The following is a 15,185-nucleotide window of genomic DNA, read 5'->3' on the forward strand; positions in this document are numbered from 1 at the left end:
AATAAGCGTAAAGTCAATTAATTCTTAAACATAAGTGATTTAAATGAAAAAGCTCATTTAATAACACAAAACATGAATCCGAGGAGGCAGTATGAAAGTTTTATTATTCACTTTTAACAGCACTGAGAAGCTAAGGAAGCCAGTTTTTGCCAGGATACAAAAAGGAAAACTTGCACCGATAGAATAGCTATGTCTTTATCTTTATACCTCTTTACTAATTATCAATTTTTTGTCTATTAATTTATTACTGGGGCAAGTTTCCTCTTTTTAACTTAGTAAACTCTGACAATAGAAAACAAAAGAACTTAGTCCACTAAAGAAATGAATAAATACATTGATAACCAAAAATAGCAGAACTTGCCCCAATAATAAAACAATAATAATAATCAATAGATACCGTTATATTTACCCGGCAGAAACAGGCGTCCAAGGGAAGCAGTACATGGTGCACTGTATTAGGTTCTAAAGCGATACTGACCTGTAACAAACATTTACTTGAGGACACAACACTGCATTAACAACATTACATAAAACATGGGGTACATTCTCTTTATGAACGACAAAAGATACATGGGTACCATAAAACCAAACACAGTATAACAGTGAATAACAGCTGGACGGACACACAAGGTAAGATTTGGTGGTGTTTACATGTTTCTCTTTAAATTAGGCATCTTTAAAATGTGACAATTTATGTATTAGTACATGTTGACAACTTGAAGCTGCACATTCAATACAACAGACAAAGTGCTGGAGGTGTTCCTCTGCAGATAGCAGCATGCTGTGAGGTCTACAACCTGAAATATGAAAGGGTTATGAATAGACAGTGAGCACGGAGCAGGCACTTCAGTGCAGGCTGTGAAAGGTCCTACTGTAACATCCTGACACTACAGTTTACACAGTGGCATGGCTTTATGTGAAAATGCTAATGCCTTTGGTTAAAGCGTGTTTGGTATGACTAAACAATCTGGTATTTGATGCAACTTATTTTCTTAGACTTAGCCTATGTAAAGGGTTTATCCCATCATGTTAGTCAGCGCACATGGCTACATAAACCCAATTTAATCATACTTTAAGCACAGCCTCATTGAGATTAGTGCACAAAATCAAACTGAATAAGATTTGAAAACAATTGTACATGAGGAAATGTAACAGGAATGAAGGGGTTGTATTATCTTTCTTTGAGAAGAGCAGGTATGACCTATGAAGACGATGCAGCCTGCTTTAACTGTGTTCACAATGAAAGTGTGGTGAAGATGAAAACCTTTAAAATGAAGGTCAAAGTGTAGAGATGACCACTTTCAGATGTTTTTGATTCATGCAAAAATGTTTTCAGTCAGTGCATTTTTATGCAAGTGATAAATTTCCCTTTACTGAAAAAATATATACTTTGCACAATTAATGTTTTCCTCATTCAAATATCCACCAGTAATCTAAACTGGGTTGTTATCCTCAATCTTTATTGTTAAAACAGCTATATGGCTCCATACCCAAGTTTTGATCTCAAAGTATTAGTGGGGCAGGTTTGTATGACATTTAACTTGATCACTCCAATATGGATACTGGAGGAGAAGAAAAGAGTGAAAATATATCTGACCTGACGTTTCTTTTCCTGCTCCATATTTTGTAACAAGCCAAGCCAACACACCGACCTGCAAACACTCACACTGACGTACCTAACACAATTTTATAAATACTCTTTCAATAGACGGTTTTATTTTTAATAAAAGAACATGTACTGGCACATTACACAAAATATAGCTCAAATATTGTCATTGTTTACCTAAATATATGAGGTATTCATATTTAATTTTTACATTACACGAGGGAAAAAGGTTACATTTCCAGGGATGGACTCTGAATGACATGATCATTATTAAAGGAGTGTTGAAGTTACTATTTCTATTTAGTACAAAGCAATCCCATAACATCTGAGTGCATCCCCAGAGAATAAAATAAATGCAGACAAATAAGAACCATATTCAATAAGGGGTTGAAAGAAAAAAAAAATAGTGGACATTAGTTTTCAAAAAGTTTTAAATATAAATCTAATTTCACTTCTTAAAATCTCACCATGCACCAAAGTGTTTCCTTTTAAAACCATCTCCCTTTCCCTCCTGAGTAACATGCCTCTCATCTCTCTCTCCCAGTTTGAACATAATGACTAATGTTCTTTCACCGTCTGTTCTATTAGAGCTCTGCTGAGAACCAGTTTGGCCCAATTTAAGCACAGTTTAAAAAGTCTAACAAACATACACTTAAACTGGGCCAAGGTTCATTAGCCATGCTACTGAAGGGCCACCCGGTGAGAGGAAAAGCAATGTCCATGTAGTAATGTTGAAGGCTCACAGAAGACACCGTGTGACAGAACCCTACAAAGACATGATTGCACTGAAAATGAAGTGAGTACATTTTTATGGGAGTGAAAAGATAATAGTATTGCACTTGGTGATGCTATATATATATTTAGTCCTTTTAACTGTTCTGTAAAAATATATATCTAACCACACATGTTCAATGTTTATTTCATCTAACTCATCCTACGTTTAGATCATACTAGTTTATATCTACTGCTGCTGGTGGTCTTAGCTGTCCTATATTATTTCTAGCATTTATTTTTTCTTTTAAAAAGAAAAGAGATTATTAAAATGTGTGCCGAGGTTTCAACAATGAAACCAGATATCCACACTGCTTTGTTTCCTCACCACCAGGTGGCTCTCCAGAGGCTGAACAGGTTTATACTCAACACAGATGTGATCAAGTAGTGGATGTAAAGTCAACAGAACCAAATCCTCTAGAATGAACCTATTTCATAAAATTTCATACAGATTTTAACAGATCTAATGAGATGGGTTAGTTTCTTGGGTGTTAGCACTGGCACAGCAGTGATCTCAAAAGATCTGTCATGAGAGACAAGTGGGCAGAAAAAGGGACAGTGACATTGCGAAAAGGAGCGCAGAGAGGGTCTGCAACTTGTCTACTTGGTCTTGGGGCGGAAGCTGACATCTGGCCAGTCGTAGGTATCTGGAAGGAAGGAGTCGTAGCTGGTGTCCCACACAGTTGAACGCACAAACCTGTCTTTGTCCACAGGCTCAGGGTAGCGGAACGCCATGCCTTTAGCATAGACATACTCCACCACCTGGAGTGAAAAAAAGGAGTTAGGAGAATTAGCTCACACTTCTTCATGAAGAGGAAAATGTGACCAAATATGAAAGGAAGGTGATGTCAAAAGAAATTGAAAAGTTCAGAGTTGGCAAAATTGAAATGATCAACAGGTTTCCATCCAGCAAAACTTAGGGAGACATTGACATTTCCATGAGACTTGCCTTGACAGCCATCTGGACAGAGACCTCTCTGATGTTGGAGAGAGGGGGGTAGAGTCTGCCTTCTTCAAGTTCTTTATCCGTCAGGTGCTCGGAAAGGGTCTGTGAGGAGCATAAAATACTTTTTAGGCTTGTGATGAAATTCTGGGGTCTAAAGTAAAAACACAAATCATACAACAACATGCTTCTCTGCTTTCTGCACGAGTGTTAAGTTCTAGATATATATTTACGTGTGCGTTGAAAAAACAAAGTAGAAGAAACAAACTATTAAAAAATTTGATTAAAGACAAAAAGCACTGCTCCTTATAATAACAAAATGGAATCTAAACTCCATGCTGTATGATACTGAACAAATGAGTATTGATGTGATATTGATCAATAATTCTACTGATCAGCGTAGTTCAGTTAAATGTAGCTCAGAGGAAAAAGAAAGAACACAAAAGGAAGAAGTGCAAAGCAGAATCAGCCTTTAAAAAGCTCCTCATCTATTAGTAGTTATGGCAGACTCTAGAAAGAGAGGGGACAGGAGACATAAGAGGGTTAAAGAGGGTTTACATGACCAAACACAGCATACATGATAGCAAGAAAAGTGAGCAAGATGGAGTGAGGGTCGGTAAAGGTTAGATTAAGGTAATCTTCAACAAATGTGAGAACACAGAAACTGGGAGATACTTAGTGATGACTTCAGACCTTGGCAGCCTCTAAGAAGACTGTGTCGCTGATGTGTCGCACACCACTCAAGATCACAGCCAACGCCACACCTGAAATGCAAAAACAGCATGTGTTAATATCACAGCATTTACCTCCTGATTTCTTTTTGTCATCCAGTGGACGCACACATTGAGCAAACCTGAGTCTTTCAGTTTGAAAACTTTAAACATTCATTTTGTTCCTTTTCTTCACCTGGGAAGATGTAAGCATTGTTTCCTTGTCCTGGAGTTAAGACACGGCCATCTTTAAGAGTCACTGGTCCAAACGGACTGCCACTGGCAAAAAGACACCTACCCTGTAGGTTGAAGATACAAAAGGTGAGAGTTATGATGTAGAGGAAGAAAGCATGAAAAGACAGGAGCAGTGATTTCACAGGACAGTTAAAAGAGCTGAAAGAGTGGCGTACATCAGTGAGTGTGTAAGCATCTTCTGCTGTGCATTCTGCTTTAGTGGTCGGGTTACTCAGGGCAAAGATGATTGGTCGTTCATTCAGGGTTCCCATGGCTTTGATGACATCGTGGGTGAAGAGGCGTCCAGCTCCTGACACACCTGGGAGAAAGACAAAAAAAATGTTGGTAAAACACAAGTTTGTACTCTATTTAGGTCCTAAAATAAAGCTCCCAGCTTCAGATGAGCCATAACAAGATGATTTGGGGCTATTTTATTCTAATACTTATCTTGTCGTGCTAATGATAAACAAACCAAACACAAACAGCTGATGCAATCATACACTTAATTTAATTGTACATAAGAGGAATTAAAACTTTCTGTAAATGTTGTATTTCTTTCCATTTTTTTCAAAAAAGGTTTTATAATTACTGATCAGACTTATCACAACATAATTTGGAGAGACTTAAAGGAAACAAACATAGAGTAAATAAGAGATACTTTACCAATTATAGCTGTAGGTTTGATGGTGTTCACAGCATCCAGGAAACTGTTCACATCCCCAGGGCTATCATGGACAAACGCTTCCTGATTCGAGTCTGTTTCCTGCGGTCTGCCCTATAGTCACAAAAAATACAATGACGACATCAATAACTCAATATAGGCACAATCAAATCTCTTCTCTCCACAGATACAGACACAGACACAGACTGTCTGGCCTCCCGTGCAGACATAGAATGTATGTTCTGGTTGTCAATGTATATGCTGTACAAACACACATGCTTGCTCACACACAAACTCACCTTTACCAATAATCCGTATTTATCGAACATCCATATTTTTTTTCTGGCCTCAGCTTGGGTCATCCCCGTCTCCATCATGGCCATGACAATCAGACTGGCAATACCAAGAGCAGCCTACAGAGACAATAACCCCGTCAAGTTCAATATTCAAATCATCTGAACTCAACACAACCTTCTCTGGTCAGCAGGGGGCAGCATGGCTCTTACAGTTTCTCTTTTTTGATATATGGGCTTAAATAATTTCACATTAGATAACAATCGACTAAAGAAACCTAAGAGAAAGAAAATTGATTGAATGTCTTCTAACCTCTCCAGCTCCCAGGAAGAGCACTCTGTGTTCAGTGATCGGTTTCCCAACAGCTCTCTGAGCTGCTAACAGACCAGCAAGGGCCACAGACGCAGTGCCTGAAAACATCCAAGAGAGAGAACTTTATGCACAAGTGTTTGCCACAGATACACAACATAAACAGCCAAATATATCTACGGTTTCAGCCTTAATCACTGTTTTTTTTTCAAGCTTACTGTATCCAGCTCAACTAAAGGATTCAATTTGTTACGAAGAATGTTGTTGTTCCCTGACAGTAGATCTCATTAATGTATTTCCTCACAGCAGCCAATATTCACTTACAGCCATGAGTGGTTCTTAGAACTCACCACTTTTGCAAAATGATTTCTGCCTGGTGTTATATTACACTGGAGCAGTAATATGGATGAAGTGCACTACCTGTTAACTTGAATGGATTACTTTATGGCCATTTCCACGGCTGGCTGAGGCTCAAAACTTGAAAGCTCTTAAAAGATTTCTCAGTAACAAATCAATGTAAAGAACAAAGATCTAAAACTCTTTGATAGTTTTGGTAGTAAGACCAGCTATGGAGGTAAAATGAATTGTATTACGGGGTATGTGAACTGGCATTGTGATGAATAACATTTCTTGAGAGCTGTTAAAGAGAACTGTATTTAAACCTTGGATATCGTCGTTGAAGGTGCAGTACTTTTCCCTGTATTTTCTGAGGAAGCGGAAAGCATTATGGTTCCCAAAGTCCTCAAACTGGATCAGTGTGTCTTGGCCGTATTTGTCCACCACTGCCTCCATGAACTCATCAATCAGATCATCATAGGCTTGAGAGCGATCTCGCTTCTGGTAAAGACCCATGTACAGCGGATCCTTCAGAAGGGTCTGTTTGAAGGGCAAACACAAAGATATTAGAGGTAATGAGACTGCACACAGCTACAGCACAGTGAAAACACAGACAGCGCTTTCTTACCTCGTTGTCTGTTCCAACATCTATCGCCACAGGCAGACACTTCTCAGGTCGGATGCCAGCACAGGCGGTGTACAGGCAGAGCTTACCCACAGGGATTCCCATCCCATAAACACCGAGGTCCCCTAATCCTAAAATGCGCTCACCATCAGTCACAACTACGGCCTACAGAAAGGGAAAGAGAAAGCAAAACTGCTGAACAACAAACCAGACCTTTCATGAATTACATGCAAGAACATGCTGATTACTTTAGCCTCAACTGCTATTTGACTGGATTCAGTTACTCACTGCAACATCAGTCTCTGGCCAGTTGTCCAGGATGGATCTGATGTGTCCTCTGTCTCGTATGGAGATGAACAAGCCTCTGTGTAAGAGGAACAATGATAGTTTACAATAATTCATTTTGAAAACCTGAATAACATTCACAAACAACAGATTCAACACTAAAAGAAAAACTCAACATTTGATGTATTCAGTTTATCCTGGTGAATCCTTAAGTGGTTTTATTTGAGTAACACTGGAGTGAAAGGGTTTAAATCAAGTTAAACTTCACTATCATATCCATTTCTAAAGTGACACTTTAATTGAAGTGACATCCAAGGCCCTGACAGTTTGTGTAAAAGTTCTGGTGGTAGCTTCTCTACTTGATTCTTCTTACTTTGGTCTTCTGAAGATGTGTCCATACTGTGTGCAGGCCAGGCCAACAGTGGGAGTGTAGACAATTGGCATTAGCTCCTCTATGTCTTCCATCAGCAGTCTGTAAAAAAGCCTCTCATTTCTTTCTTGAATGCCCATCAAGTAAACATACCTGTAAAAAAGCAGGGTGAAAACTGATAAAAGAGGGGGGCATGCTTTTTAAAAGCAACAACAAAACAATTCATACTGTGATTACACATATATTTGTGAAACCCATCTTTACTTCTGTAAGGGATCTGTCATCTTCTTGAGGTTGTTCTGAAAGCGCATGGCTTGAATGTCCTGAGTCTCCACTTTGGGAGGCAGCAGACCATGAATCCCCAAAATCTGTCGCTCCTGCAGAGAGAAGGCCATGCCCTGAGGAAAAACACAGATAAAAAGAAAGGTAAGCCGAGAGATGTCTAAATTGTGTCAGCTTTGTATTTACAGAACACAAATTCAGTCAATCCAGAGTCTCTGAAATGACTTGAAAGTCTGATGTTGTTTGTGTAACTCCTTTTCCTTTTCATGGCTTTTTTTTTCTACTAACACTTTAAAGTGTCATACTTGAGTTTAATTCCAACACCTTATTAGATTAAAAAGAATCAAGACTAATGTGTAATAGTGGTAGTAGTGAATCAGGCGTTCCCTTCCTGTGGCAGCGAGTCTGCAGGAAGTGGACGCTCATTGTCAGGAAGTCTTTGTCACCAGAGTACGCATTGCAGCACCTCTGGCTTCTCAAAGCAAGTTGACCTATTGGCTTTTAACAGGAGAGAGGAGATGGCTGGGGGGGGGAGGGGTGTCACCTGGGACAACAGCTATTTTGCAGATGGAGAAAAGAAGGAATAGAGGTATGAGAGGGGAGTAGCTTTTAAGAAGCCAATAGAGAGGAATCTGAAGAGAAACACCCCAGTACCAAAGAGGGAGTGATGGAGGAGGGGTAGAAAGTGGTTGTGTTTAAGTGTGTATGTAGTTTGAGCCAATCACTGGCTGGAATACAGGCGTAACGTATGGAAGCCATAACATCTGAGGCAGGGGGAGGGTGTGATTATTCTGAGAGTGATGTATGCTGGGGGCTCCCCTGGTGTAGTGCTGAGTCATGCTGATGGAGCATTTCACTTCCCTCAGCTCCAGTGCTTAGTTCCTTTAAAATGTAATGAAATGTGGTGCAAACTTGTGCTCTCTATTTCTCTGTTATAGCAGGAAATTAAATGCTGTAACATTTAATAGTTGTTCAGTATTGCTTTTAGGCAGTTATTTGAAATGTTTAAATAATTTAAACCCATCTAAAAGAGGAAACTAGTCTTCAAAGTGTAGATAAGATGTCATAAGAAATCTGTCCATATTTTAATGTGTTAATCACAAGTTACTTGATTATTAACTGTCCATCCATCCACAATAAATTGATAATTTGTTTTGTAGACAGTTATCAGCCTCTCAAAATTTGTCTTCCATTGTACTGTACTAGAGGTCGACCGATATGGGTTTTTTGGTGGCAGATGCCGATGCTTTCCAAATTTGGGCAGCCGATGCCGATATGCATAGCCAATTTTTCCAATTAGATATTCAGGCCGATTGTTAAATAAATATATATTTATCACATTTTTGTGAAATGCAGCAATTTCTGAGCAACTGAAAGAAATCTATTACAACAAGTCGTGTCCAGTCCTCTGAACATTTATTCAGCTTTCAAAACAATGAAATATTTTGTCTGAGTAAACACATAATTTAACAAGCAGTAGTAAACATTCACACTCTTCTTAAAATGTCAAAAAAGAAATTTAAACTTATTAATATAATTTGAACAAAAGTATGTAATGTATCCAAGTGGTTCCACAAGTTCGAGGTGCTCATCTTTTTTGTGACAAATGTCCAAATATCGGCCCGATATATCGGCCGGCCGAAATATCGGTCTACCTCTATACTGTACAATGTGAATTGAATTGTTACATGAATTGTTAAATGTGATGTGGGATCTCAGTTTTTTAAGCCCATAGAGAAAACTCCAACAAAATGTATCTTCATAGCTTAATTCATTTTAGTAACAGTGCACCCTTCGCAACACTGTGACCTTTATTGACCAGTCATGACTCTCATGATGATGATGCAGACTGCCAATACAAGTCACGATGAGTTGCCAGAGCACTGTAGGTTTTGTCTCACTGTTTACATTTTATAAAATTTTTAAAAAATCAGTTTAACTGACATCTATATTAAAAATTAAAAACAGACTAACATGCTACCCAAAGAAGAAAGCATTTAACAGTCTGCTGCTTTAAAGCGAAGATAAAGGGCCTCATTCTGTCTCTCTAGCACCCCGTGGTAGCTCCAAAAAAAAAAAGAAAATCTTACCATGGTGTTTCAAACTATTGTTTCTGCCTCTGTCTGAAACTTTTTGCTCGAGCTGCTGTTTCTTTCAAGCCCTCAGCAAAAAAATACAAACCCTTTTTCCTTCTGATTGGCCAGCTCTTAGTCTGTTGAAAATCTTGTGTACCTTTTTTTTTTTTTAAAGATATCCTTTGGATTGTTTTGAGCAGTTTACAGACAGATTCAGGGATTTTTATTGTTACATTATATTCATGTTTAAGATAAAGGAACGCACAATACCCCCTTTTCAAGCCTATTCTGGGCTTTTTTCCTCTCAAATGGGTTTTTAAAGTGGACCCAGACACTAGCGGATTAAAACCTAATGCCAGGGTCAGAACAAAACAGCCATAATGTGTGGATGCTCTTCAGCCAGCTGGTCTGTGAAATGTTTACATTCACTGTGGGTTACAATATCTATATTTAGCACAGGCTGTGCAGTCTTAGCTAAGTTTAGTTTACCGTGCACATAGTGAGATCATGTCACTTCCAGCAGCCAAAGCCTCATGTTTCAAATGTCATTTAAACTCGCACTGGCCGGTAAAACCAGTCACTTCTCACAGCAAAACTATGTCTAAGATTTTAAACTAGTGAGGTGTACAAGTACCAGCTACTGACAGATAAATATTCAAGTTCTCCTTCTACCCAATGTTATATGACCATTTTAACTCTTTAGGAAACCATCAAATGATTTGATACACATTAGAGCACACGTGTTACACAGCAACCTGCACAGGCTGAATGAATTTATGTGGCTTGCTTTGTTCATGTTTATTATTTGCTAGCCAAATGAAGTCCCTGCCTTGCTGAGGTATTCAGAAGTGACAACAACGTGTTGGGTGTGGTTTACAGGTGCATGACAGGCACTGTATTTGCATAGCACAAATTAACCACAGGTCACTTCAAAGAGTTTAATCATAATATTAAAAGCAGGATAAATACTGGGATAAATAGACCTGATGACTGAGCAGAGGAGAAGTGAGAAGGCCTTAACTCAACCAGAAGCAGGTACACAGAAGCTTTGGGCGTAGCCAATAAACCCAGCTGACTCAGAGGACGCAAACAATGCTGTTCAGCCTCATGTCAAGCAAACAATTAATCACAAAAATGTCACCATATCATCAGCCGACCTTAACAATCAACAACCACATCAGTATTTGATAGTATTTCTGTTTCAAGGCAAAGGAGTAAGATAAACAAGTGTGGTATTTAGTCCTGTCCATTATGTAATAACAACTGTTTTGTGGTAATATCGTAATTTGACTTCTTGTGAAAAAACTGCACTCTCAAAGTTACATTTCTATCATCAAACACAGTCAAAATAATCAACTGGCTCCAACTACTCTTATCATTTAACAGAATTGTTGACTGAGGATGGAGAAGGAGAAAGAGGGTTTCAAAGTTTACGGACGCAGTATAATTAAAACTAACAAACAACAAGGATAAAACAAGGAACAAATTTCAAAATTTACAATATTCTTGCATGTTGTTTATACACCAGGTATAATGTGCAGGACACCCTTCAGTCTAACTGTAACCCAACAAGAAAAAAACAGAGGAGAAGTGTTGTGTGCACTACAGTCTTCTTCCACTTAGATACAGAAAAAAAGCTAATGCCAATTAACCCACTTTATAACCCAACATAACTGGCATAGATCCAGCACAAAGGGGCTGACATGCTTAAACACATGTTAATAAAGCTGCCATCTGTTTAAGCTCTTTTAAATGCCAACACATACACACAGCGACGGTAATCCACTTACTTTATTGGTGCGAGGGTTGAGCATGAGGGGCTTGCCTTTCTCTTTGGTGTGTGCCCATCTGCATACAGTGACACAGGGCCTCAGGGACCAGGTGGCTCTTAACCTGGACAACATGGTGGTCACTCACTGCTCTGAAGGGGTCTAGTGGTAGAGGGCTACCGAGAAAAGAAAAAGAAAAAAAGATGGAAAGATAACTCTTTGTTTTCAGTGATATGATCATTTCACACCCATTTTCCTGTTCAGAGAATCAGAATTAATCTGCAGTGGTTGATCAAAGTGAGCAGCTGCTTGGGAAGCTGTCTTCAAGCTTAATCGCAGCATAAATTGTATTAAAACATGTACAAATACAACTTTGGTCATAGGAGTTTAAAGAACCATAACAACACAAAAACACTTCTTTCTGTTTCCTGTGCTCAGCTCTCACCAAAGATGAAAAATAAAAGAAAATCCACTCCACAGTTTAAATAAACGTAACCATGGTGTGCTTGGACAGTGCTGCGCTCGAGGATTACAGATGCTGACAGCAGGGTCTCTTCATTAATCTGGTTGTGGACAGAGGTGATTCAGTGTGCAATCTAAGAGGAAAAGCTTGGAAAGATTGTCCTAATCCCTTTCACCATGAGCTCTAAACCAAGACGGAGAACCAGCTAAATCATGATGACATTAATGACACATTGGAACGATGAGGAGACCAGGGGAGATAACATCACAGATAATATGAGTAGGATCTGCAGATTTCTTTAGAAACCCAGAAAAATAAAATCACCACAGGTTGATACAGAAGTGAATGTAACATGGTATAATTTTCTCAGATGATTACACACCAATAACTCTTGCGTATGAATTTTAAAGGGGGCTCATTCCCTTCTGTCAGCTGCTGCTGGCTCGGCAGCCGGGAATAGTCTCCTCATTGTAGGTGCCATGTCATGCATGTGACCTGTGATTCGCTGCTATACTGTGTTATGCTGTTCTGAGGCAATCACAGAACAGAGGCCACTGTAGTCCACTCTGAAACCCATGCAAGTCAAATTCAATTCAGGACAGCATCACTTCTCCTCGTGATAAATGTTGTGTCAGAAGGTCATCTTCTGAAATAACAGAATAAATAACAGAATAAATTCATAACAATGAACTTGAAAAGCTATCAGACACATAACATTACATTTCTTTAACCAAATGTTGGAAAAGCTAAGCATTAACAGACAAATTTTCTTCTTTCTCTTCTCTTTTGCTTTCCCATAATGTCATGACCCCTGACCCAGAGGAAATGCAAGTGAACCTGTAAGCAAGTTATGTGGGTAACAGGCTGCAACGTGAGCATTATCACACACAGTGTCTATTTTAGTTTGTTGTCCAGTAACTGCACAAGGCCAGGAGATCTCTTAAAGAAGTCTTCCTCCTATCTGAAAGATTAAACTGAGGTCAAAAGTAGTCCCAGCTCTGTCTTATCTTCATTAAAATATAGAAACATCAGGGTTTGATTACATGAATAAAACATCTTGGGAAAGAACAACTTGCAGTGGAGCTCAGACGGTAGAAGACGAAGCTATTTCACGTGTGCAGCCATGTTTTGTGTCCTCCCTCATTCCTCACCCCACTTCCTTTTCTGGTTGCTTTGTTATCATGTAAATAATAACCCAGACAAAACCAAAAGAAAGACAAGAGACGCAAAAACTAACACACAAAACAGTCATCAACAAGGTGATCACATATTACAGCAAATAATGCTCCCAACTGTTATTCTTCAAGCCAGTACCTGTGTTTGTGTTTGCTCTTGCTTATTAAACTACAGATAAAGATCAAGCACTGTTGTCTGATCATGAGTCTCTCTATCTTTGCCAAACACATCTGATGAGAGAAATACAGCCAGCTGGCTGAGCCTTGGCTACAACAACTAGACATCCAGGAAACATCACCTCGAAAGCAGCGCTAAATCAAAGGCCAAAGTGACGGAGTGCTCAGCAGCACTTTAATGCTCTGAGGAGAAAAAAAGCTTTGATCAAGCTTCTTTGACTTCTTGTCTTTGTGTCCTACACTAGACAAGAATATCCTCAGTGTCTACTGTTGCTTCCCACCTGTTTCTACATAAAAATCCTTAAAACCTGATGAGGTTTGATGATGATAGTGAAGCCTATAAACTTTTCTACTCTCTAAGGAGAAAATTGCCTGTAATTCCTTTTTATGTCTACCAGGAAACAAGATAATTCTAGCATAGAAACTCTGACAGATCAGCATTTTTTTCAGAGTAGGAACATTTATTGTGCATACATGAAAAGGAGAATTTCCACAAGCAGAAACTGGTATGGAATTCAAGTGTTTACAAGGGCATATCCGAGGCGGAAAACTGTTATTTTTTGTTTATTCCTAAACAAAGTTAAAGTGTACTGCTCATTCTTAACTTGTACTTAGATCTGAGCCCAAGTACAGTAATTTGCAAAAACTGGGATTTGACAGTGGAGAAGCCTCTGATAACTGTTTATTTTTCTTTCTTTTGAAGTTTTATTTTTAGGTCTTTTCTGCCTCAATTTGGGGAGGACAGAGCAGGAAACTGAGAAAGAGGGAGTCCAATGGGAGATGAGCTGCAGTATTTATCATAGGTTACTGGGAAAATGTTAGTCTCTAGAGGCAAACATGACACACTGTCTAGTCTAGACTTGCAATTAAATTTTGCATCATTGGTTTCAGAAGTCTCTTCAGGGAGATTATTTGCTCAAACAATGACTGTATTGACTGAAGCGGACATAATGCAATAGACCCAAGATCTCATACAGGAAACCAGGGCTCACTTGTATGCCTTGCATCCTCTGTTAGTTTTACACACACACTTAATCACACCCTGCCACACAACCACATCCACACAAAGTCATGCTGTCATGACTCAACTTTTTATGGTCTTTGAGGTGATTCTATCGAGGTTCAGAGTACATTGGTTCAAAGGTAAAACAATACACCTATTTCCCCAGTCTGCCTGAGCACTCATGTGCCACATACCTACACAGCAGTTTATCATAGGCATAGAGAGGAAGCTGTGGCTGTGATGACAAGTGCTTCTTTTCTACCACTCTCTTGCAAAAGCTTGTCTATCTTGTTTCACTGTTATTGGCATTGTTCAGAGACTGAATAATTAAGTTCTAATAGCATTCTTTAATTTTTAAACGATGCAATAAAATGATCGATGAAACATTCACCCTTCACTGGCTATCTCCATCTTCTGTTTGTACACAGAGGGGAGGAAGGGAAGGAATACCGCAGCTGAGTGTGAACTTTAAATATCCACGTTAACACAGAAAAATCTGGAGGACATGTCAAAAAATACTGTAGCTGTAACTCGTTCAATGGTAAGCTAATATCTTAGCCTAGCTTTTTTATACACAGCATCAACAACGTAGCTAACCGCTACAAGCTAACATTTGGCTAGCCTAGGACTGAAATAGATCAAGCTCTGTAATTACTTGAGCACCTGTTCCAGCGAACATATTAGCGATGAATTTCTATGAAATACCAATGAGTTTCGATGACAGTTAAAAGGATTGGAGAGTTAAACACGAGGTTTTTTGGCCTGATGACTAACATGCTGTCATTCATTCACCCCCTCCTGTGCGGTTATTCTTGGCACAGACACGAGAAGTTCTTAGATGACACACACTTTCCATTTTACCGAATATTTAATAACTATTCTTACCTACTCCTGAGTGTCACTCAAACGAGGGTATTTCCGACGTTGAAGTTAGTGTTTGTGAAGCATTTTCTCTTGAATTTAAATCCCGAACTGGTGTTGCTTCTTCCTCTGGCTTGTCCCTTAGCGGCAGCCACAGATGCAGTAAACTGGTGAGCAGAGGAGAGGGCTCGCTCACACGCGCTGCTGAAGAGCTTGACCGTTCGTCCAATCATGTG

General features: G+C 39.1%; 1 protein-coding gene across 2 annotated transcripts; it reads right to left on the reverse strand.

Annotated features, from left to right (window-relative positions):
- Nucleotides 1-84: 84 nt before the first annotated feature.
- me2 (malic enzyme 2, NAD(+)-dependent, mitochondrial) lies at nucleotides 85-15,159 on the reverse strand. 2 transcript variants are annotated; one of them, XM_074670469.1, is made up of 15 exons: nucleotides 14,974-15,159; nucleotides 11,292-11,446; nucleotides 7,409-7,542; nucleotides 7,148-7,297; nucleotides 6,778-6,853; nucleotides 6,493-6,654; nucleotides 6,191-6,404; nucleotides 5,532-5,629; nucleotides 5,225-5,338; nucleotides 4,928-5,039; nucleotides 4,441-4,583; nucleotides 4,227-4,329; nucleotides 4,014-4,084; nucleotides 3,327-3,425; nucleotides 85-3,139 (listed from the first exon to the last, which is right to left on the reverse strand). In XM_074670469.1, the coding sequence occupies exons 2-15, from the start codon at nucleotides 11,403-11,405 to the stop codon at nucleotides 2,978-2,980; spliced, it is 1,752 nt and encodes a 583-aa protein (XP_074526570.1). In that variant the 5' UTR covers nucleotides 11,406-11,446; nucleotides 14,974-15,159; the 3' UTR covers nucleotides 85-2,977. The 2 variants fall into 2 exon arrangements, with proteins under 2 accessions (XP_074526570.1, XP_074526571.1); XM_074670470.1 differs by lacking the exon at nucleotides 14,974-15,159 and adding an exon at nucleotides 14,863-14,905.
- Between the last annotated feature and the right edge of the window lie 26 nt (nucleotides 15,160-15,185).

Source organism: Halichoeres trimaculatus, unplaced genomic scaffold (genome assembly GCF_033239565.1).
Source record: "Halichoeres trimaculatus isolate MK-OKI-2021-1 unplaced genomic scaffold, fHalTri1.1 fHalTri1_scaffold_5, whole genome shotgun sequence".
NCBI classification, from domain to species: Eukaryota; Metazoa; Chordata; class Actinopteri; order Labriformes; family Labridae; genus Halichoeres; species Halichoeres trimaculatus.